Source organism: Melopsittacus undulatus, chromosome 12, assembly GCF_012275295.1.
Source record: "Melopsittacus undulatus isolate bMelUnd1 chromosome 12, bMelUnd1.mat.Z, whole genome shotgun sequence".
Taxonomy (NCBI): Eukaryota; Metazoa; Chordata; class Aves; order Psittaciformes; family Psittaculidae; genus Melopsittacus; species Melopsittacus undulatus.
In genome coordinates this window covers 17,109,149-17,134,189 of record NC_047538.1, presented here as the reverse complement: position 1 = coordinate 17,134,189, position 25,041 = coordinate 17,109,149, and the positions used below count along the sequence as shown (strand labels likewise).

General features: G+C 36.9%; 1 protein-coding gene across 3 annotated transcripts in view; it reads left to right on the top strand.

Annotated features, from left to right (window-relative positions):
- The first annotated feature begins 597 nt into the window (after positions 1 to 597).
- The window catches only part of SFSWAP (splicing factor SWAP), a 48,626-nt gene continuing 24,182 nt past the window's right edge, over positions 598 to 25,041 (top strand). The window contains exons 1-13 of one of the 3 annotated variants that reach the window (XM_034068522.1): positions 598 to 1,046; positions 3,467 to 3,636; positions 4,158 to 4,295; positions 7,178 to 7,263; positions 10,856 to 11,081; positions 11,524 to 11,639; positions 12,491 to 12,626; positions 15,281 to 15,518; positions 15,844 to 15,975; positions 16,290 to 16,383; positions 18,668 to 18,842; positions 21,108 to 21,341; positions 22,815 to 23,005. In XM_034068522.1, coding sequence (XP_033924413.1) covers positions 787 to 1,046; positions 3,467 to 3,636; positions 4,158 to 4,295; positions 7,178 to 7,263; positions 10,856 to 11,081; positions 11,524 to 11,639; positions 12,491 to 12,626; positions 15,281 to 15,518; positions 15,844 to 15,975; positions 16,290 to 16,383; positions 18,668 to 18,842; positions 21,108 to 21,341; positions 22,815 to 23,005 — 2,196 coding nt within the window. In that variant the 5' untranslated portion in view covers positions 598 to 786. The remainder of the gene's footprint in view (positions 1,047 to 3,466; positions 3,637 to 4,157; positions 4,296 to 7,177; positions 7,264 to 10,855; positions 11,082 to 11,523; positions 11,640 to 12,490; positions 12,627 to 15,280; positions 15,519 to 15,843; positions 15,976 to 16,289; positions 16,384 to 18,667; positions 18,843 to 21,107; positions 21,342 to 22,814; positions 23,006 to 25,041) is intronic. The other 2 variants (XM_005147727.3, XM_034068523.1) reach the window with 2 other exon arrangements.

The window sequence follows — 25,041 nt, the reverse complement described above, 5'->3', positions numbered from 1 at the left end:
GTTTACACTCCCAGGCCTACTTTTTCCCCTTGGAATTCCCATGTGAGGCCTAAGGCGATAACACCTTCTGCTAAACCTTCCCACAACCCACCTTGCGGGACCCCTCTCCCGCTCTATCACCTCTTTCTGCCTAGCCCCGTTAACTCCCCGCCATCTCCTTTGCCTTTGCACTGCTCCCCTCGCCGTTGGCTCCCCTCCGGCAGCCCCCTGTGGTGCTTCTCTACAGCGTGACCGACACCACGAAGGCCCCGCGTTCAGAGGCCCTGCAGCCTCCCCCATTCTCCTTCTAAACTCTGTGCACACATTCACAGCCGGGATAAGCCACGAAAGAGCCGATCTCCCACAACAGCCCTAGGGCAGAAAGAGCACCCCTCACTCGCCAGGCACCTCAAGGAGCCCTGCCCGTCCCCTCCCCTTGAATCCGCGCTTTAGTGACGCACATTCGTCACACCCGCGGAATTACAGCCCCTCCTATCTAGCAACCGCGGGAGTGTTTTCAGGCTCCGCGCTGCACTGCCAGTAGCGCGGGGTTTCTCCGCGTCGCTCCGCGTTTTCTTTCGATTTTTCCACTTGGACTGTGAAAAGCGACGAATCTGCCGCGTACTTCAAGCCAATGGAGCTCTACTCCACCAGCGGAAGCGGAAGGGTTGCCATTTTGTTTCGGGTGATGGCGACTGTGGTGCTGTGGAGCTGGGGAGTTTAGCGCGGGCCCGGTGTCGCGGGGGACTCGCCTCTCGGACAGTCGCTGTTGCTGCGGTTTCCTCCTCCTCGCCGCAGCCGCCGCTGATGTACGGAGGGGGCGGAGGTTCTCGACGGACTCCAGAAGAAGCAGGCCCGCCGCCCCTAATGTTGTTGTCAGGCGGGGGAGCGGTGCCTGGGCCCCCCGGAGGAGGTGGAGGAGGAGGTGGATGTGGGAATAGCCGTGTGGAGCTGCTGGTGTTCGGCTATGCCTGCAAGCTGTTTCGAGATGATGAGAAGGCTCAGTACCAGGAGCAGGGGCGACACCTTATTCCTTGGATGGGAGACCCCAAGATCATGATCGATAGGTCGGTGTAACACAACCCCCAGACTCTGCTGCGAGATCTCCTGTTATAGCCTCTTTCTGTTCCTCCCCTTGTGCTGTTGGGCAAGTGAGGGCGGGGGATGAACAAAGGGCTCACTCTGGCAGACTTGTGGAGAGTTTCTTCACTGCAGAGGTGGAGGGCAGCTCCTCCTGATAGAGTGCTTCGAGTGCTGCTTCTGTAACGCTGTAGGGCTGTCCCCTGGCAGTGGGAACTCGGGGTTCCTGCTTTGGTAGTGTTGGGAAGGTCCCCTCCTTCGGACACTTGGTGTGTGTTGGGCCTATCTGCTGCACAGATTAGGCTAGGGTTTGTAGAGCCGAGTGGAGAGGAGAAATGGTCTCTTCAATGCAAACCACATAATCTCTTCTTACTTGGAAACTAAGGGAGCCTTAGTGCGTGGGAATACTTCCTAGGCACTTCAGGTGTTCTCTAAGTGAGAACAGTGCAGTATGGAGAGCAGGGAGGTATTTATCCATGTTTGGGGAAATGGTGTTTTCTTATTTCTCCTATGTAATCTGGCTGCAGGCTGTTTGTGGGGTGCCCCAAAAGTAATTCTTGGCCTAATAAATTTTCACTTGTTCCATGATTCACTTGGGCAGAATAGCTCTGATTTTGGATGCTTGTTTTACAAATTTGTTGTGAGGGGTGGCTTTTTTTGTTGCTTTGCAGTAGGCACAGGTTCATAGCCGGAGAGGAACATCTGCTTTGATGTTTCTTCTGGCCTAAGCCTTAAGTTGTTTCAGCAGTGCAGGGTGGGACTTAGAAATAAATCAAATCAGAATGAATTTTCTGGGTATTTTTCCTGGAGAGCGGGAAAATGGGAGGTCAGGTTGGGTGTATTTGTGTGGAGCACTGAAAGTACAAGTTAAGAGTTGTGGTGGACCTTGAAAACCTCAGTGGGAAAGGATTTTGTTTTGAAAAGGATCACATGACATACTATAGATATTTGCTCCCTCAGTTTCGTCTTGCTTTGGTGCTGTACCTGATTCTTACTCTTTTGATTTAGCAGTTACATTTGGCTTAGATACCAGTAAGAGAAGGTCTTTTCCTTCTGTAAGACTGGAGAAAAAAGAAAGGGCCCTAAATTAGTTTATGTCATTAATGATGTTTATGATTGAAATTAATTTGTGAAGTTGAAATACACACAAAGATGTGAAAAAGCAAATAAATGTTTTAAGCTGTCTTTAGTTTCTTGTGTACATGAGAGTGGAAGTGTTATGATGCGCATTTCTAACCAAAATCACTTTTGTGACCAATTTTGTTAGTAGGTAGAGGCTGTTTTTGTGATCATGTGCAACAGTAACCCAATTTACAGGTGTTAAAGAAATTGCTGGGAGCAAAAACTTAAGTATGTGCATGTATGTGCATATAATATTGAAAAAATCTAAACACAAATCTGTAAGTTAAGGTAGCTTGCAATTACTAATCTTGTAAACTCCTTTGGAGGCTTAGAGTCCTTTTATCTCCAGCAGCAGGAAGTTTTCTTTTTCACCATTTTGAGAAAAGTACATTGCTATGAGAAGACATGGGTTGAAGTTTGCCTGTGGACAGAGCTTGATTAACCAGACCTATGTGTTTCATTAACTCTTCGCTATAAGATTATTTACTTTCTTTGTTTTTGGTCTAGCAAAATGGCACAAGTCAAGAGTTGTGTGTGGGAAGACACCTCAGCGGAGTCGAGTTTACTGTCACTTTACTTTCCAATCAGTTTCTCTGAAAACATCCCAATGCAGTGCTTTTCCTGCAAATAAAATGATTTCTGCTTAGTAGAAAGGAACTGTACATCATTGATCTTTGCCGTTTTTACGGTGAACCTCCTTAAATTGCATGTATATGTTACTGTTCCTATGTATGTGTGTCTCTCTATCACATAACCCAGAACTTATTTCCTCAGCCAAATGGCTAGGGGCCGAGCCTAGCCATGATTTTACCTCCAATGGACGCAAGTTTCTATGGTGAAGATATCTCCTGAGAGTTCGGGACTAGCAGAAAGAAGCGAGGAAATTTCGACCGTTTGGTTCTTACGGATAGGTATTTATGTACTCGGGTTTGTGTGAATGTAAGCTATTTGACTTTCCAGAAAAACGTATTTTGCAAGTGACATTGATTGGTTGGTTGAAGCACGTACGGTAAGAGCTGTTAAGGAAATGGATCCCACGTAAATCTATTAAAGGATAGCTTTGCCTTTAATTGTAATAATTTACTAGTTTCTTTGAGAGGAATTTAGACTATTAAATTTTCAATAGTTGGTGACAAATGATTAGCAAAATTAAACTTAACTTCTAAAAGGAAATATGCTTTAACGTATAAGTATTTTTGTTTCATTTTTAATGGGTAAGTATTTAAGTAGTCACATAAACTCAAGCCCTAAGTTCTCTGTATTGACCAGCTGTTTCATCCTGCAGGTATGATGGACGTGGTCACCTGCATGACCTTTCTGAATATGACGCTGAATATTCCACATGGAACAGAGATTATCAATTATCTGAGGAGGAAGCTAGAATAGAAGCCCTCTGTGATGAAGAGAGGTATTTAGCCTTGCATACGGACTTGCTTGAGGAGGAGGCGAGGCAAGGTATTGCTCAAGGAAACTTCCTGAGTTTAGCACATGTTTAAATAAATATTTATGAAATTAAATTTACTCCTAATTTTTATACTCTCTTTTTTCTGATGTTATCTTGACAGTACCCAGTGGATTCGAAAAACGGGAGTCTTTGCGTATGTGAGAGGACCTCAGGATAGTTTAAATATAGATCCACACAGAAATTGCCCAGATGCTGAGGGCAGACTGGGATTTCAGACCCCAAAACCCCCAAATAAGCACATTCAGCTTCATTTGTAGTGTTGTATAAATGAAATTCTGTGCTCTTGTATGCATAACTACATTAGAATGTTTTAACCTACAGCCTTTATCTCTTCAGGAAGAAATATATACCATATGTACATGCTGTATTTTTTCTATTCAGTTTTTAGCATAAAAGGTAAAATAATTAGGTGAAAACTTCCCATTTAAAAACTAAAGTAAGAAAACTTTTTTTTTAAAGGAATTGGCTTTTAAATATGTTCTAATGATTGGTAATTTCATTTTTATTCAAGAGGAGGAATATAAAAGACTGAGTGAAGCTTTGGCAGAGGATGGTACCTATAATGCAGTGGGATTCCATTATGGCAGTGATTATTATGACCCTTCAGAACCCACTGAGGAGGAGGAACATCAGCCAGCAAAACAAAGAGGTAAGGGGGGAAAAATACAAAAATATCAAAGGTTAATTGAGAGCAAGAACATAGCACCCCTGTGTCTGTCACTTGCAGCTGAAGGTTGAAAATGTTTTTCATTAAAATGCAAGTAAAAATTTCAAAGTATCTGAGATAAGAATATGTATTTTTGTAAGTTTAGATTTTGCCATCCTAATTACTGTTGAGTCTGTCTTCAGCATAGTGTGCCCTTCTCTGTGATCTTAAAAAGTGCAGAATTCAGGTTCTCACATTCCCATCTTTAATTACAGTAGCTTTGCATTTTTAACATGAAGACTTAAGGATTTCAAGTGTTATAGAACTATGTCTTACTAACGTAAGGATTGTTTATTTAACAATTGGGTTGTCTTAACTACACGTTGGTGAGTTACTCTGGTATTAGAGTGCATTTTTTTACGGAGCTGAGTGCTAGAAGGATACTTTAGAGGTGCTAAAGCTTATTTAGTGGTTTGGTTTTTTTCTGCCATGAGAGGTGGTGTCAGGGCAGCATCCATGCCATGTGTGTTCTATCAAGGGTTTCTCCCATGTTCTTCATACTGATGCTGAATTGCGTTGTCTTTTCTGGGCTTTATCTCATTTGTTTTATTCACATTTGTTTGATAGGTTTCACAACTAGATAGTTTCCAAGCTCTCTGTGTGTAAAATAGTTTTTTTGAGTATTCTTATGATATGGGTGTTTTTCATGTTGAGTGGATCTACATATACGTGGGGAAAAGCCTCGTAAAAATTTGGAGGTGGTAGAGAACAATATGCTTGTGATTTGGCTTCCCCATCCTTCCCTACTGCTTAAGAAATTAAACAGGCGAATGCCCTCTCAGTCACTAAAAAGACAAATCTGCTGAACCTTTACCGGGTGTCTGTATTGTAGGAGGCTGTTGCAAAACTGCTTGAAAATGTGCCATAATGTTACAGAATCTGCATTTGATCACATGTATAAGGAATAAAAAAACGATTTCAGTTTCGTTTAGTAAGAGAGCTGTTGTGAGGTCAAGCTGTGTCTGGGTTGCTCCACATTATTTTGCTTCCCTAGATTGATACCTAAAATAACATATTTCAGCCTTAAGAAAGTCACGTTTTAAAGAATAATGGTAAAATGCATTAGTCATTAGAAGAGAGAGATCTATCCAGTCTTCCAACAACTTAGTATTTAATTAATCAATATTTGACGTGGCATGGAAGTGTCGTGCTAAGCTATTACAGAATCTTGTGGTGTAATGGGAGAATTCTTGGTGCTGCAGATGAAAAGTAGAGATCCTCATAGCAGGTCATTGAAAGATTGTCTTAGTGTGAGGTTTTTTTTACCGAACTTTATCTTCTAGAAAATTTTTAGTAGTGCTGGATAAAAAAGGAACATTTTCTTGTAACACTTGATAGTATTTGAGGAAAAAGTACTTGGGGTTGAAGTGAGTTGGAAACATCAATAATAATATTGATTATTTTTTTCTCTGTGGTTGAACTGTACAGACTTTTTATAGTTTGCTGTATGGTAATAATTTTTGATAATACAGAGCTGTAAGTTCTTAATATGAATTTTTTTTATACATCCCAGCAGATTAAAATCCAGTAGTGGAAGATGCAGATAAAAGTAACGTGAATTACAGGCTGTAGTTCTGTGAACACTTCAGATGTTAACTGGAGCTGATGCCAAAGGCAACTATCCTGTTCTGCTTTTTCTGCTGTTTCTTCCTTCTGTCCTTGATGCTAAAATCTGTATGCCTTTATGGAGTTGGAACTATTTGGGTTCATTTAAAAAATAACCCTGCCCCAACAAGCCACCAGACAGCAACAGAAAAGTTAGCTCTCTTGCATGGATAAGACCCAGTGTGCAGTAATTGCTGTGACATCTCATGGATGATTAGGCTGTTTTGCTATGTTCACAGTTCCCATAATCAGGTTTTCATGCAGTTTGTGCTATCTGATTTGTTATGATAAAACTGGAATATGTTTCTCTTAAAGCTAGTAGAATAGATAATACAAAAGTTACTTCGAAAAGTAAACTTTCCATTTCAATTATAATAAAATTTTGTGAAGCAAAATCCTTTCAGAGGAATGTTTCTGATGTACCAATGAACAGAATGTAATACAAATTGGTCTTTATAGAAGAATAACTATTTTAGATGAGTAGTTCATATGACAAATGTGTTAAATATGTGGGTATGTTAAATTTAATGGAAAATAAACCATACCAACTTTAGACTGAACTCATAGATGTATGGCAATGTTTATTTTAATCAATCAGTAAGACAACTGCTGGTTTATCTCTGTAGGTGGTGAAAGTGGATTTTAGCCTCCCTATTGCATTCCTATTCAATTTCCATTAGGGTTAGAAAGCTGGTGAAAGTGCTTTAGGTTTGTTTGCATGGGCTGAAATGGTTGATAAACACAGAACTGAATTTAAACAGACCAGATATATGGGTTTTAACAGCTTTAGAAGTATTGGATATCTAATATTTTAGTCCTTGTGAGGAAAGGACTAAATGCAATCAGTGCATTAAAAATGGTTCCCCTTAAATTTGTGTGGGTTTTCTTGTAAAACCGAAGAGTGGTATTGGTGAAAATGAAAGTTTCCTGTTTGATTTGACACTTGTTTGCCTACAATGCCATAGTCAGTGCAAAGGTTAATAGGGTTGTAGTTTTTCTAATACCGCTCTTAAGACATAATCTTAATAAATCGCACGGAACACCAGGAAGAGTAATCATATTAAAATGTGTTCAGTGCAAATGCTGGTTATACATGAATTTGATACATTTCTTGATTGCACATCTTTTTAGATATACTTTATTTTAACAATTGTTTTGTTATCATGGGAGTACTTTGACCTTGTTTGTCCTATAGTATTTTATTTTGCCCTTTCTCGTAGAAACAGCTCAGGCAGAAAACACAGAAGAAAATGAAGAGCCTTTTGTTGCTCCCCCGGGACTGAACGTACCTTCTGATGTGGAATTGGTATGTGTGTCCATTTAATGCAGCCTACATTTCTGTCAATTTTCAACGAGTTTGTGGTGCTTTACTGAATTGCTTTTTTTCCCCATTAATTTTAGTGTGGTACATTTTAAATTAATCTAAAATAGTAGCTAAATTTCAAATATTCTTTCTTGAATTTCTGAGTTCTCTCAACTGCCTTGAATCCTCTTTTTCACACTGAAATTATTGCAGTGCTTATGCTAAGTGCATTTACTATCACTTGTGATATTATTTTAGATAATGCATAATAAAAGGCAGTTGTTCTTGGAGTGGATGCTTACTGAGATGTCAGGGTTGACATTCCAAATGTAAAGGATCATTAAAACAAAATACTGCTTCTGTTCAAGATTTTTTTCTGGATTCTGTTTAATTGAGACCCCATGTGATGGGAATAGAAAGTGCTCAAATATAAAAGCTATGTTTATGATTGGCCTGTTAAGGAGAAAAGCAATAATTTATTTCCAGCAAATTCTGAAATAACTCTTTCCTTCATGTGATATTACCAGAATTTGCCACATATTAAAGTTTAAATTTCACTGCAACTCACGTATTTTTCCTGAAGGGAGCTGGACAGTCACTGTTTGAGTACAGTTGTAACCAGGAGGATTTTCAATTTATTTCAAATTCCATGAAAGATACTGGAAAGTCCGATAACATTCTTTTTCCTATTCTGTGGTGATGAAAGTGTTAATTTATATTCTGAACTTGATAACCTGGGCCAGTAAAAATTCAAAGCACTCTATTAGAATAACTAATAGTGAACAAAGACTATTTGTGTAGGAGTGTTTTTCTACTTCATTAGCTTTTAATTGAAAATTTTTATCCTGTTACATTTTTTTTATATGAAGTAAGAGCTATTTAACATATCTAATGTGCAACTTTATCTGTTCTGATTTTACTTCCTCTCCTTTTCTTTGTAATCTTATATTTCATTAGTGAAGTACTTAAAAGCCTACTTCTGAGTTCAGGAAAGATTTTTATATGTTATTGCCTTCAAACTATGAGTTATACTTTAGTTTTTGAATAAGAATGTTGAGTTCTCAGTGAGAAGCTGCTTATTTAACATTTGCATACTGTTTCTAAAATGTAACTGCCAGCGAAAGAATGTTTGGTATTTTAGATAGCTGCTTTGTTACAATTTTATTCTGTAACTTCAGATATATTTTATATGTAAGTTGCAGAATGCAGTGTGGGGCTTACTGAAGTAAATTCTCAGCTATTTAACTTTAGTATATGCAAATGAACAGAAAGGATATGTGGGCATATTTGGTTTTGATTTTAAAGAAAAATGGAAGCGTCTAGGCAGCAGCTCAAACAATGGAGGCTTGACCTTGGATTGTGAATTGTGGGATTTTTTAATTTTTTTCTTCCAAGCCTTGATTTGTTGTTCTAGTCAAGTCATTTGGTTTTACCACTGAATGTGTTTATTCTGTACCTTCTTTGATTCGGTTGGTCTGAAGGATAGAAGCTGGGTAAGTTACTGTTGAGGTTTTACAGGTCTGTTTAAAAAACTTCTTTGCTCCACCTTAAAAAAAAAAAGGAGAGAAATGCATCATAAATTCCATTGTTATTATGTCTGTCCACAAGTGATTGGAAGAGGTGCACAGACATATTGCTGATCTGTGGAAATGGCAGAGTGGTGTTCTGAGTCTCTCCTGAGTTTACTGCTAATGAACATTCAAGTTCATTAAGTCAATGAAAGATGTGGCCCTTGCTGATGATCATGGCTGTTAGACAACGCTTGTAAATGTTGAATAATTTTGGGGGGGAAACTGCAGTGCTTAGGAATAGGATAGAATTTCAGAACCAGAGTGCCAGTGGCTTGCTGAAGATTGGAGAATGGTTGCTTAACCATTGGTTAGGGAGTAAGGGAGACTCACACACGAAAAACGTTTAATTACAATACCATTTTAAAGATCGGAATAGAATATCTTACTAGATGATAGGACCTAAGGTATTTTTCAGAAGGTTTCTCTCTTTGCTCTGGCAACCAGTCTTTCAGAAGTTTTTAGCAGCTCTCAATTTAAATGTTTAGCAGTTCTATTATTTTACGGTATCTGTGTCTCTGCCATTTAATGTTTTTCACTTTGTAAAGTTTCTAAAGTTTTGTAGACCAGTGGTGTTGTAAAACATAGAAATCAATTAAAAGCATATTCTTATCCATAGTGCCTGTTTGCCAGAGCTTATAGTGGTATTGGTTTCCAATTCAAGACCAGCTAGTAATTTCAGATACAGTCTGGTTTGAGCTTCCTTGCTGATTTGCAGCTTTGTTTAGGAATCTTTCAGCCTTAAGTGTATTTTGTATTTCTATGTAAGAACTGCAGAAATAGAGAAACATAATATACAATTAAATAGTGAAACTGGCAATGCACAGAATGTTAACCAGCTTGTTGAGGACTTCATTTTCTCTAAGTAAAATAATCTTTGGTAGTGTTTTAGAGGGACAAGTAAAACTTGAAACAACTGATTATTTTCCATATTAAACATGATGTTCTAGTAAAGGATCCGATTGGCTGAAAATAATTCCTAAAAATGTGCTGTTTGATCACATTCACTTTTCCCCCCTAAATAGAGCAGCACTTGCATGCTTCCAATTTTCTGAAAAAGATTTTCTGAGGTTTGCAACATACTTCTGTATCTAAACCAATTAAAATCATTTCAGTTTTGCATTTTTATGTGACACTTCAATCTCTATAGGCAGACAGAGGATGTGTTTTCTACAGCTTATTGAGCACAAGACAAAACAAAGCAGAGTATGAATTTAAACACAGTGAATGATGAAATTAATTCATTCTGTAACTATATTCTTGTTCTACTCCTTGTGTATGATATGACAGTGCTCCTTAGATGGGATTTCAGGAGTGGAAATCCATGGATGCTGCCTAACCTTACTAATTTTCTATTTTGCTCTATTGCTAAAGTACTAGAGAACTGACTTTAATAAATAAAGAACTAGAGCACTGACTCTTTATGGGAACATAACAGCAAATAGGAACTGCAATTCTTACATTGGGCTTAAGATGCAACATGATCCTTCCAAGCAAATGCATAGTAACAGGTTTTTCTAGTTAGAGAAGTATATTTGCACAGTAAGTGGTAACAGAATAAAGGACAGTGGTTGGGAAGAAGACCATGCATGTTGAGTCTTCAGAGCACCTGGGGATATTGTCAGGTAGGGCTGCTTTAAGTTGACACAGCTGTGTTAGGAAACATCTCTGCCTCCTGTCTTTTGCCAGCAGAAGTCTCCGTATGGCTATGGAATGTACCTGGCTTGAAATAATTTTTTGCTACATCAGACTCAGTCAGGATTTGGTCTTCTCTTCAGTTTGGTGTGTAATGGCAAAAATAGTTGTGCTGATAGGAGAGGATTTTGCAAAAGGAACTGAATGAGCAGCTAGGCAAGACTGGGACTGGTTTTTTTTAGCACGTGGTGTGCTTTCACTAGCTGAAATTGATTATGAAACTGGGTTGCTAGAGAAAGCTGGGAAGAGGGGCAGGGAACCACTGCTGTTTCTAGTTCCCACTTCACAAGCTGCTTATGAAAATACAAATATATGTTATTTTGCTCCCACAGCCACCAACAGCAAAAATGCATGCCATTATAGAACGAACTGCAAACTTTGTCTGCAAGCAGGGAGCACAGTTTGAGATTATGCTAAAAGCCAAGCAAGCACGCAACTCCCAGTTTGACTTCTTGCGATTTGATCACTACCTCAATCCCTACTACAAATTCATTCAGAAGGCTATGAAAGAGGGACGATACGCTGCTCCTTCTGACAATAAAGCAGATGAGAAGAAAAGTAAGTTGTTGTTTGTCAAATGGATGTGAATCACTGAAACATTTACTGGTCTGTTTTGGTAAAATAGCCACATCTTTTTGGTGCATTGCAGTGGCAATGCTGTTATCCTGCAGTTGAGATTGATGTCATGAGTCAACATCTTGCTTAAATTGGTGAAGATTTTTAAAAGATTGGGTTTGGGAAACTTTCAGATCCAAGAGCTGCTGTGATCTTTGAGCTTTTAGAAACACTTGTATAGCTCTAGTCCAGTGGAAAGTTGGTCTGTGCATTTAGGTGTTAGTTTTAGTCAAGGCCAGCAGTATCTTCTTGTATCTATGATTTGGTGAACAAGCAGATTTATGGAAATGGTATTTTCTTAAGCTACTGTTTCGTGTACTGTTTTTCTTTCCCAATATAAATCCATAGCATACCTACATAAAATTTGGACATTGCTTTTATTTAGATTCAAGAGTCAAATCTGAGGAAGAAGATGATGACGATGATGATGATGATGGAAATTACCTGCATCCAAGTCTCTTTGCATCTAAAAAATGCAGTAGGCTTGAAGAGCTCATGAAGGTACTTGATCCTATTGAAATTACTTTCTACATTGTAATACATAAAATTTACGGGCACAAAAATTCTAATGTGCAGGTGCTAAGATCTTTAGTTAAAAACTTTTCCACCCCATTCCCTGACTATGTCTTTGTAATTTAGGTCTGTTTTGGTAAACTTTCAAGTTACCTTTTCTCTAGTACATGAATCATAATTTTTCCATTTGTAAGGAATTATATTTCTATTTTTGATACCCTCTGGTATTGAGGGCATCACTCAAGGATTTATCCCGCAGAACCTGTATTGAAGCTGAAAAGATTAAGATATTTAATGCTTTCTGTATATAAGTAGAGAGAGTGTGTTTTCTTTTTAGGTTTTAGTAGATAAAATGTTGACATGAAGTCGTAGTTTCAGGGAATTAATATTTCAGCAGAATGTGCTACTCATTAAATGTAAATTTTGCTGGATGTTATTTTCTGAGTTTGATCAATGATGGAATAATGGGATGACAGACGGTTGTACACATTTGAGGCTTTTAGAGGAATGACAGTGGTGCTGTCTGATGTTTAGACAAATCAGGTTCTGTGTCTTGTCGCACCTTTGTTAATGAGTAAGAGTAATACCTGCTTTTTTACGTCCTGGATTTATGTTCATGTTAAAGTATTTTTTTGTGTTGTCATGTTTTCCACTAATTTTCAAAGAAGATGGTTCTGATGTGAGAACTACAAAACCAGTAACTTCAGTATCTGGACAATATCATTGATGCCTATTAATTTAAATGAGTTCACTTTCCAAATTAGGTTGATCCTCTCATGTTTTAAGTACATACTTCAAATGTTAATCTTTTTATCTGTTCTCAAATATTTATTTTTTAGCCCTTGAAGGTGGTAGACCCTGATCATCCACTTGCTGCACTGGTGCGCAAAGCGCAATCAGATAATAACTCCTCTACACCACAGTCAACAGATGGGGCAGCTGTACAGACATCACAAGCAGAATATTCTTCTGATTGTAAGTGCATTGTGATTAGGCAGCTGGTGATGTGTCTTGATGAATTTTAAGTGGATACTGGTGGGAAGAAAAGTATGGTAGCTTTATAGTTGGTCATTTGTAACTGGTATTTATTCTTTTTCAATCTCCTCAGTCTTTGAAGGTGTGTTCTTCCACTGGGTGTTTCTCAAATTGTTAGCTGCTTAAGAAACCAAATGGGGTGGAGAGGGGTGGGCAGACAGAGGGCCAAGTCTCCAGTCTGTGAGTATGGTTAGCGTAATGTATTTTGATAACTTCAATCAGTTTCTGTTAATGAAGCCTAATGAATGCCTTCACTGTTGAATATGAAACTCTTCTATGAAGTAATTCATGAGATTCCCATAGAAAGAAGCTTACTATATTAAGCAAGATGCAGATGGTAAATGTACTTAGAACAGTTTTGCTGGAGTGCCTAACACTGAGAAAAATCTGCAAAGATAAAATCACGTAAATAGAAGGATCTGACTGAAGCATTAAACCCACGTTTTAGTGTGCTATTCTGTTCTAAAGATGGAAATAGTTTTATGGTAAATAAATAAGTTTTATTATACAGTCACTAGATTTTTTTTCATTGTTTACCTTTTATTCTGTGCACTGGTGCACAGGAATATATATGTTGAAAATAAAATGCAGGAACATACCGAGTTCACAGTAAAAAATTGATCTTTTAAATTTTATTTCTCATTACAATATCAAGCAGGGAGTACTAACTCTGAAGTTCTATAGCTACAGAGGGCATTCTTTAGTAAAGGAGTAGGTATTCTGTTTTTATTCTTTTTAGAAGAGTAACCGAAGCGATGATATAAGTGAGCAATGTGAAAAGTTGTGTGCTCAATTGCTTTTTCCATGCCCGGTAATGAAATACCAAGCTTTTCTTCTATTTCCAAATTATTATGAAATCTCTAATCTTAGATTTGAACCATCTGAGATAAATGTAAATACTCTCTTGTCTATAATCTCTTTTAAGAATCAGCTTTGCTATGAAATTTTTAGCAACATTATTCTAACTTCTCTGGATGTGTCTGATTTCCATGATCTTTGAAGCTGCTTAACGCAGACCTTGTGTAACGCTCCTGCACATTCTGTAAGTTCTGATACTCAGCAAGATGAAGTCAAACTGAACTGGATTTAGGTGCCTCTAATTCTTTTCAGGTGTCAGAATTCTGAAAGTCCTTGATTCTTTAAATATAGAGATGAAACTTAAGCTTTCATGTATGGGACTTAAATATTTGATACTATTGAGATATAAAAAAATTCATATTGTAGCCTTCACTACAGTGAGGTTTCATGATACTATAAATTTGTAGTTGATGAGCAGTTACTTCACATTAGTGGTGATGATGTAATTCATGGGGTTTTTTTAGTAAAGTTGTTGAAAATAAGTATTACCAAAATGATCTGAGTTGATTTTGACACACTATAGGTTCAGAACCCCCAAAGGATTACAAGTGTTGTCAGTTTGTAATATAGACAGAGGAATATCCATAGAAGTAATTTTTATTTAAAACTGAACCTTAAGAGAATCTTAATAAAACTGAAATGAGATTTCTGTGGAGAAATTGGAAATTACTGATTCTTTCAGGGAAAACTAAAATCAGAATAACTCTCTCTGCAGAATAATGCTCATCAGTTTTCTGACTCCTTTCATGTGAGCCTTGAATCTGAATGTGTGTGATGCAGACTGGGACATAATAATTTAGTAGTGGTTCAAGCCAAGTTTGCAGCTCCTTTCCCTGTCTTTAAAACTTAACAGATCTTTGTTCTGTTCTACTTATGGATAACTTATTCTTTGAGGAAAGTAAATACTGCCACACAGGATTGTTTATGAAACTTTTAAGAGGATAATTCATTTTAATTTAATGCATTGATTAAACTTTGCCTCCAGAAATGTAAATTCTTACTGTAAATCCTTTGAAATATTTTATGAGAATGCTTTCTGTTTATAGGACTTTCTGCAGAAAATCTTCAGATTTACAAGAACTGCCATTTAAAAGTGTTAAGTAAATTAAAGCATTATAAAATATTGTCCTTAAAGAAAGCATGCCATAAGCCTTTGTGCTCTCAGGAAATAAATATTTAGACTTGGAGAAGCCTCTCATGTAGAAAACTTGCTCAAATTTGTTGTTCATTGTAGTGCTGAATTGCAAAACTTGTCTTTTTGAGGTTTCAGTAAGTAGGGGCATGTCTATCTACAATGTTATAGTGGTTTAATACATATATGTATACAGTGTTACTAGTGGTTTAATTTCTCAGTGTTTTGAATATATTCACATTTCTTTCTTAATGCATACATAGTTCTAACAGAGTTAAACTGCCAGCGATGAAATAGATTAGGAAGAATGATTTCATTCAAAGTCGGGTTTTAATAGGCCTTCTCTGGTTCACTTCTTTATTCATATCTTTCTGGCTTCCAACTGGCCTTCAGTATTTTCTGATTCGGTTCCTTAATCTGCATATTTCTTATTCATCCTAATTGCTTTAATTATGTGGATTTCATTTGTTTGGTTTGGGTTTTTTTACACAAGAAATTAGATACCATTTCTTAGGGTGTTGTGTGAATCTGGACTTATTTATTTATTTATTTTAATTGGGTGTTTTCTGACCAGAGCATGATTCTTTAATGTGTCTTTTCACAGCAACTGTGGCAGCCATGTATTACAGTTACTATATGTTGCCTGATGGAACCTATTGCCTCGCACCTCCACCTCCAGGAATAGATGTTGCTACCTACTACAATGCACTGCCTGCAGGGGTGACTGTATCAAGCACCACAGGGGTAGCAACAGTACCTCCACCCCCTGGTACTACACCTCCACCTCCCCCAGACACAACTGATAGCAGCAGTGCATTGACTTCTACCACAACATCTACAAGGTACCAGATACTGATTTGCTGCTTAGCGGCGGGGGGTCCCTTTCCTGCACTTCAATATGAAGTATTTATTAAGGGTTCTGTTGCTAGTGACTCCTCAGTATCATTTGCCAATATTCGTCCAACTCTGATTATCTCCATTTTGATCTTTGATATTGTCCATGGTTACTGTTACCTACTATGATGTTTTTGCAGATGGGAAAGGAAGTTATTTTAACTGGATAATGAAAGGGAGAACAAACCTCTATGTTGTTTTTTTTGTTTGTTAAAGCAAGAGTCTGAAAGATATGTTTTATTTATAAAAGCGATGTACTCTTGATGTTTTCAGCACAATCGCTCCAGTGGTTGCCATTATACCTCCACCTCCAGATATCCAACCTGTTATTGATAAGTTAGCTGAATATGTTGCTAGGAATGGGATAAAATTTGAAACCAGTGTTCGTGCCAAGAATGATCTCAGGTAAGAGAAAATGTTATTTTAACTTCTGCCTTATTTTTATTTTTAAATATGAAGTAGCATTTTTCTTTTTTAATTGAAATTCAAGGTCTTAAAGTTAATGCCAAAGCATTATTGCCAAATCCTCAAAACAGCCAACCTAACAAAAACATCTCTAAAGAGCATGTTCTGAATGTGTATCCTCTGGAAGTGCAAGCTTAGGTTACAGTGCTTCTAAACATCATTGTTCCACTTGCTAGAGAAAATCAGATGGCAAAGGATGGTTGATATTTACTGTGTTCATGTGCACTTTCACACACTCAGTTTTCTTTCAACAGATTTGAGTTCCTGCAACCATGGCACCAGTATAATGCTTATTATGAATTTAAAAAACAGTTCTTCCTTCAAAAAGAGAGCAGTGACAACAGTCAGGTATGTGTGTTTGTATATATATTTATTAAAAATGCGGTGTGTGACAAGGACTTGCTTCTCTGTTGTGTTACGTGAGACATTTTAGAAATGGAACGCTGAATTATGGAGAAATAGTTCAGCAAAGTATGTGAATGCTTTTTTTTTTTTTCCTCTTGCTTTTTGGTTTTGTGTAGCATTTAAATAAGGATATGTGAGGTGCTGTGATATTTAGTTTTTGCTTTTTAGTATAAACCACTCAGTGTGGTTGTAATATAAAATGACAACCTGAAAATCTTTTGGCCTTCTAGACAAGGGAATATACGCTTCTTGAAGGTTTTGAGCTTTGTTAGATTGGGATTAGTGTTCTGTTGTCAGAAGAGTTATGTATAGCTTTTTAACAACCATACCTTCTCGCATGTCTCATGGTTCTTTGTAGAACAGGAACACAGTAGCTAGACTACTTTTCTTCTATATTTTTTTTCTGTGTGAGGTTTTGTTAAGAAGTCCTGACATGATTGAAACAATACTGGAGCTTCAAAATCTCACATCAGTTTCCTATTAGTTTTGCTTCTTCTAGTCCGGGTTAGTAGAAGATGGTATCCAGACTTGGCATCCTTGTTTTCAACCATTGTCATGTTAGCTAATCTCATTAGATTGTTCTCTTGCTGAAAATTGCAAATAGTATCAAAAATACATTATCTGATGTTAACTTTTCATGGGAAAGAGCTATTTTTTTTTTAGGCCCTATGTCATTTGTCACCTCAAGGCTTAGATTGGGGAGCCTTAAACTGAAGAAGGTAGGCCTGTGGATAAACTCCTCAAAATCGCTTTGTGGAAAATGAAGAAATTCAATACTAGTTGCTGTTTGAAATGCTTGTGTCTAATATTTTGTTTTAATAGTGACAAACGTTTGAAAACACTCTTTTTAAAGATAAGCTGTTCTAAATACGATCTGATGTAGCTGCAAAATTGTCCTGTACCACAGTGCTGTTATTCTAGAATTTTTTATTTGCAAACCAGTGGGTTGAATTTTCATAATACTTACATAATTAATAAGGTCTTGTTAACATTTATTTTGGGGGGAAACTGTACTCTAACCGAAATGTAATAATAAAGGATTCATTTTTAGTGGTTGAATGAGTGCAGCTCAGAAGCAAGCAGAAGCTGGCTTAAATCCCTTGAGGTTATATGTAGCAATGCATATTTTCCTACTGCATGGTTTGGTAGATAATGGCATTCTCCTTAATTTTTTTAGAATAATGATTTCAATATTATCTTTATGCTTTAGTAATGTACATACACGCAACTAATGCGATTGATTGTTCTCCTTTTGGCCATTAAAGTTAATAAGAAATTGTAATATGGGCTTCAGTAAATACAGGATGAAGTCCTTGATTTCCTTATGTTTTTCCTCTTCAAGGATTTTCAGAAATTAGTTCTGCTGGTCAGGGAATGGCTGCAGGGATTGTCTTCAGTACCTGATATTTCAACATCAAGTATGCTTAACAGCAGCCAGTGGAAAGCAACCAAACTATTTAATGAGAGGCTCATTGAAATGTTGAATTACTTAATGTCATTGCCTGACTCACCATGTAGATGCATTCTATGATATCTTTCTTAGAATTCTTATGCTGAGTTTAGAAGTAGGCCTGAATGATTCAGTCACATAATAGTAGAACCAGCAATTCTTTATTTGCTTCAAAATCTCAGCATGTCTGTATTGTATCAATTTAGTGCCACAAAGACCATTGATAGGCACAATGTACTTGAGCAAAATCGTGAAAAAAATCTAACACGTTAACCTGGGTTGATCCCTGTAAAACCTGATTCTGTAAAGAAGTTATCATGCAGTTGTACACTAGGGAAAAATTTCATAAGCTTTCATTCTGTCACTGTGAATTAACTTTAATGGATTTTTTTTCCTGGACCCTGGAGATCAAGACCTAAAAGAATATACTTTGGAAAAGAAGTATATGCTTTTAGTGTCCAATTTTAAAACCACAATTTCTAAAGCAGCTGTTGGCAAAAGGGTACCAGCTGAAGAACGTTTTCTTTGTTGTGAAATAACAGCACATTCTTACTATAGGTGTGTAGTTCTTGCAGCCTGTGGATTTACATGAAGCAGTGCATTATTTATAAGAAGCAGACTTTTGGTCATGAGTGCTTATTGATGTAAAATTAGGTATTATGTGATTAGCTGATAATGTGACTTTTGAAATGACTGGCAAAATTGCAGGTCCGCAGACACTGCATTAATTCTTCATGCACTCACCAGTTAGTAAGCTTGCACATTTCTTTTGAAAAGGGAGTATCTTCATCTGAAGATGTTCCAGCAGATACGGCCGGTGATGCATCAAGTGAGGCTCAGTTTGCAGATGAGCATGCACCTGAAGATGCACCTGAGCCAAGTGCTAAGGGAGTTCCAGGAACTAAAAAGGATGTTCTTCCTAAAACCGTCAGTGATGGTAAATTGGTGAAAGGTATGTTAATGTGATTTGTTGTGTGTGAGAATATTTGTTAGCATATACTTTAAAGAGAAAATATAGTGGGGGAGAGACAAGGGAAAGCAGGGAAAAGAATTTGATTGTGCAGAAAATATTTTTACTGGAAGTCACAAAAAAGAACTGAAATAAGTAGTTTGATTGCTTTCATATTTATTTCTTATCATACTATCGGGTATTATGGTCTAACAGAAGAAATTCTTCTATTTCAGTTTTGTGCAAAGTTGAAGGCTTTCATTAGTGACCCTTATTTTTGTCATTTTAAACTTGACAGTTACAAACTGTGCAAGAAGTTATTCTTGCTGAATAAAAGCAGTGTCTTATTTGAAACCATGTATATGGAGGAAGTACACTAGGGTTATCACTCAAGTTTTTCAGTCTTCCTGTGTTGGACATTAATCATGCTGGAAAAAAAGACCCTCTTTATGTCTAAATGGGAAAAGATATCTTAAAATTTCTTCTTTTCAGTAAAAATTAGTAACTTAACTCTTTTAACTACAAGTGCAAACTGCTGGAAAAAAACCATAAAACACGAAAAACAGTCTTGACCTGTGTCCCCATGGATAGGTACTGCCTTCCTGCAGCTTCAGTCACTTTCTTAGTTGCAGATAAGTTTATCTGCTCCCTGTAGTCCTTTGGAATCTTTCTCTCTTCCTGCTTCTCTCTGCAATTTCTTTCCCTGCATGGGTTGCAAGCTCCAGGATCTTTGCTGTGGTTGTCTGGCTGTCTCTACTCTTCAGTTTCTTTGGGCAGCTTGAGTAGTGTCCACAGGGAAAGAACACTCTTCCCTATCTTCAAAGATACCCTATTAAGAGACTGTTATATACAACACAGAATGATATTGCTTCTTCTTGTGTTAACAAGTGAAAGATTGGAGCCCGTGCTTTAATGATGATAATCTTCTCAAATTTATATGGTGGAAGGTAACCATTTCCTGACAGTCCTATTCCTATAAACTTATTTTCACTTCCTCTAATATGGTACAAATCCCACATACTTGTAACATAAATACTGTAGTTGGCTGCAAGATAGGCATAACATCAGCACTAGATTTTTTTTCTTCTGCCTCTGAACGCGTAAAATCCCATTTTAGGATTTGTTTTGTCATATGGAAAAGTTGGAAAATACCCGTTATAATACCTCTTCTCTTGGAATTCTCGAGTTCTTGATTTCTAAGCCTGTTTCTTTACCCCAGAATTACAGGGTGCAAAGCTTATATTTTATAAACCTTGGTATGAAATTTAATTATTGTATTTAAGTTTCCCTAATTGAAATCCTGTAGGATATATGTGCAAAAGGCATCCTGAGACAGATAAATATTGCAGCAGACTGCATGATAGTAGGTTGCTTCTTTTTGAGATGCGTGAAAAAGTCGCATTTTGGATAAATGGTTTAGAGATTAATCCTGTGTTTTATATAATAGCTATATATTAGATATACTTCATATATCTTTTTAAGATCCATTAATACAGCATAGCTTGAAATGATCCACAATTTCCTTTTTATTGTGGTATTTCACATTTTTTTACAGGCATTAATTTTCCTTTGAATGTGCTGACATAAATGTGTTTGTGCTATCTTTTTCTGTTGGAGTAGTAAGGGCTGCTTGAAAGGAACAGTTGACTACCAGTCCTGCTACAGCAAGACCAGCTAAGACATTTGGGGAAAACTACCTAGCTTTTGCATTTATATCTCCTGTAATGAAATGTTGTTAACTCCCCAAAGTAATTAATTTTCATATAGATGGAAATAAGTCTTTAAATACTATTCAGTGAGCCTGCCAAATGCTATTGTTGTGCAAACTATCGGTTTAGTGTGAAGGACACATAAGGGACCATATCATACTGTAGTGTGTCAGGTAAAGTGTTTTCATCTTAAGCCTGGAAGGGTAGATAGTTCATTTGGGAAAAGTGCTAGTATTGAAACTAAAATTTATTTGGGACAGAATATGAAATTATCTTGTTTCAGGAAATTTAATTCCTGAGATGGTTCAGAGCACTTTGCTTTTTTTTCCTCTGCTAGTGAAGTATTAGAAAAAGGCTTTGAGATAGATCTTTACAGGACAAATGAAGTTCCCAGCGTTTCTTATAAAATAAAAAAAAAGGAAAGAAATTAACAGATTATGTTGTTGTTTTCCCCATTAACATCCTGTAAGGATGATACAAGTCTCTTTTAAAGTCAAGAAAGCCAACCTGTTTTCTGTTGTAGTCAGTGATGGATAAAATCTCACTTGTTCATTCACAGCATCATTTGCTCCGATAAGCTTTGCAATCAAGGCCAAAGAAAATGACCTTCTTCCTTTGGAGAAAAACCGTGTAAAATTAGATGATGACAGTGATGAGGAGGAAGAAGAGGGCAAGGAAGGCCAAGAGAATGCTAATAATGCTTCAAACCATACTCCAGCTGTTGCCACTCCTTGTACTGCTACTGAAGAAAGAAAACCTCAACTTACACAGGAGGAGCTGGAAGCTAAGCAAGGTATCCCATGTTACACTGACAACAAAAGGAAAGATTGAATCCTTCAGGCAAACTACAAAACTGTCATGTGAATAAGTATGGTATATTGAATCTTCACTGTGTCATGTTAATAGAATTCTTTTTCCATGGTTTTCTGCTTATTATTAAGAGCGAAAATGTTGCTGGTTCCTCAGCTAAAATCACTTACAACTCACTGAAATTGAGCACTTTGCCCTAATGCATAAACTTCAAGAATGTTTTTTTTTTTTTGTTTTTATGCTACAATGTCCAAGTAAAACATTAAAGTTCTGGTTTTCAGATTGCATTAACAGAGCCCAGAAAAAGGCATGTCCATTTCTCATTTTCTTCAGAGAACAATGAAAAGCTTCAAGCTATTTTTCAGATACACAGCACTCTGTTAAGAGACTAATATCACCCTGCTGATGTTTTGTTATGCTTACAATGCAAGGCCATTAAGTCTTTGTTTGGGTTTTCCCAGTTACTGTGTTTATATGTGTAAAAGCAGAAGGGTATGCTGTGTGAATTTGAATGAAACCATCTTTCAGAGAGATCAAATTTCCCTCATACCTTCCCAAGGCTGCTTCACAGCAATGAGTGTTTAATAAAGTGGAGGTGCTGTAAGTGTTCACCAGCTTAAAAACTTAATACTTCTCATACAATTATTAGTATACCACAGGAATTCAATTTTTCATTTCAAAATGGGTTTTTTTGTGTTCCTAAGTAGTAGTTCTTTGTAAAATTCAGTAACACAAAGTATGCTATGGGGATATGTATATCTAGAGCAAATACGAAATACTTTGTGTGATAATAAGAATGAAGTGTAAAACATACTTGGAAAAGGGTGTTAGAAAACCTGCAGTTGAACAGCAAAACCAGTCGTCTTGTACATGCACAGAAAACAGAAGTGGAAGATTCAAAGGATCAGACACATCTGTTAGGTGCACATTTAAATCAAATGGCTAATTTGCTGTAATCACAAAACAATAGCCTTTGGTTGTAACAGTGGTGAAACAGCTTCTGAAAAGTTCGGGAGCAGGCCTTTATGTAACCATTTTAAGATGTATGTAAATAGGGCTGGAAAATGTAAGGTAAAGATCAGATCTGTGGAAAGAGCAAATGGAGAGTTTGCATCACTTTAACAAGTACAAGGAAAAGGTTCTGAATTTAGAGTGCTGCTTTTTTAGATAGCTTTTGTAAATGCAAAAGGATGAGTATCCTGAACTTTTGGGATTGGGTTTTCATGTCATTTTCCTTAAGCTTAAATAGTTTTATTTCACCTGTACTGCTTTTCAACAAGCAGGTTGAATTAAGGTGCTTGGAGTTTTGCGATTTTAGGTTGATAGATCCTTATGTCTTTGGCCATATTACATTTGAAAATGGTCGGAGGGGATGTTTTGTTGTATTTATTTTGAGGAAACTTAAGTTCCCCAAGCATTACTCACTGTAAACTTTGTGCTTAATTATCTTTCTTAGCAAAGCAGAAACTAGAGGATAGATTAGCAGCTGCAGCAAGAGAGAAGCTTGCACAGGCCTCCAAAGAATCAAAAGAAAAGCAGCTACAGGCAGAGCGCAAAAGGAAAGCTGCGCTGTTCCTGCAGACCTTGAAAAACCCTCTGGCAGAGGCAGAAACTGAGAAAATTGAGGAGAATTCCTTCAGTAATGAGGTAAGCACAAAATAAATTTCTCTTTACATTAGAGCTGGCAAAAATCTTACCTACAAATTGTGAATCTGATAGTATGTTACAACATCGAAGAGCTATAGGAGCTTTGCTAAATGGAGAGAAACTTGAATTCTAACAACTGATAAATCTTTTTCAGTTACCTTATAAATGTCTCTCATTTGTCATTAAGGAACTGGTAGAGAAATTATGCCCAATTCAAACGTCAGCTAGTTACAGAAAGGAAAATGAGCTTGTAAGCTTAACTCTGTTAGTGGTCAATGAATTAGAATGCTTTACTTTCAAGAGTATTTGCATATCTGTTGTGATATTTACTTATTTAATGTGTATTTTGATGCAAGTAGACATCTTCAAGTTCAGAAACAGTTCACAGCCAACTGAGCTTACTTTTAACACTTACTTTGCACCTGTTCTGCTGGGATTTGTTCTTTGACTTTATTAGCTGGTATGAAATAGATGAATAGTTATTAAACCAGTCAGTGTGATACAAGGCTTCTAGCTGAGACATCTGTAAGAAAATCCATATATATGAGGCAGAAAACTAAGCTATATAATGGTTATTCTTTGTCATCTTTTTGTTAGTTGAGTATTTAATATAAACTTCTTAAAGGTTTGGAGTGTTAGGATGTTTTCCTCTATTTTTCAGGTCTTAGTTTAGTATGGGCGTTCCAAAAGATTTTGGTTTATTATAAGGATAGGATTTTTAAGATAAAGCTAAACCTACAGATAGTTGTACAAAATTCAAACAAATACATGTATGCATGTTATTCAATGCAAAGTCAGTGAAGAGTCATAACAAACTCAGTGAAATAATTGAGGAGGTCAATTATTCTACTAGCTGTCTCCCAGAGAAGTGGAAGTGTGTGCACACTGTGCCTACTTGCTCGTGAAATGACCAAATCCATTGGGTTTGTTCAGCAGGATCTTTGGAGAGCATAAACAAGTGTCTTTGTGTAGCACATCAAATTGGAGCATTAATATTCCTGCACTACTTTCAAAGAACAGTTTCTGATAGCTGTGATAGAAATCCTAACCCTCTGCGTCTTTCTAGAAAATTACAAGGAAATGGTCATGTGGCAGAGGCAGACTGATTTCCATCTTTCTTCTCCCTTGTAGTTCTCTTGTCCTTTTGCACCCATTTTTATTCCAGTCAACAACAACAGATAATGCTAGGGTAATGTAAGTTTTCAGAAGTTCTGTTTTGAGGAGGTTGTAATGATACAGCACTCTTAGGCCAAATGTAAGAGTAACCTGGATATTGATGATAAATTACTAATTTTCAGGAATGCAATAACATTGCTAATAACTTCTCTTGCCATTTGGCTGTTTAGATTGTTGCTTCAAAAGGAAATTAAAACATAATTTCTCATAGCCATACATTACATTACTAGAATTTATCACAATGAGGAAAAAGATGATTTATCATGCAAATGTAACTGATAATCAGTTGTCATCTTCTGCAGAGAACAGAGCTATTACAAGTCAGTTTATTGATGAGTAGTTATAATAAAAATATTTTTTGGGGTAGAGCTTTGAGATACCAGATTTATAAGACTCAAAATTTTTGAGTAGGCAAGTTTAAAGAGGAATCTTGTAGGAATTATTGTAGAATCTCTCACAAACCAGACTGAAATCCTTTGTCTATATATATGCTGCAGTTAGACCTTCCACACACATTGCAAAAACAAAAGTTGTTGGGAAGTAGAACCTTATGTTTTAGTATTGCAATTATTTTGCTTCCAGAAAAGCTAGTAAATCGCCCCTGGTTGTGCTAATCAAGCAAGATACTTGAGATGAAAGTTTCAGACAGTGATTGCAATTGTGTGGTTACAAGAATTAACAACATGGCTTTCCGTAGTTTTCTTTCCCACTGAAAGAATTCCTGTACCTCACATGTACTTCATTGTCCAGTTCTTAATTTTTCCAAATTATGGAAAAAATGATCCCTCAAAATGCTTTCAAGGGAACAGACAATTGACGTACCTCGGGTTCAGGTGTTCCATATCAGCACACATTAGCAG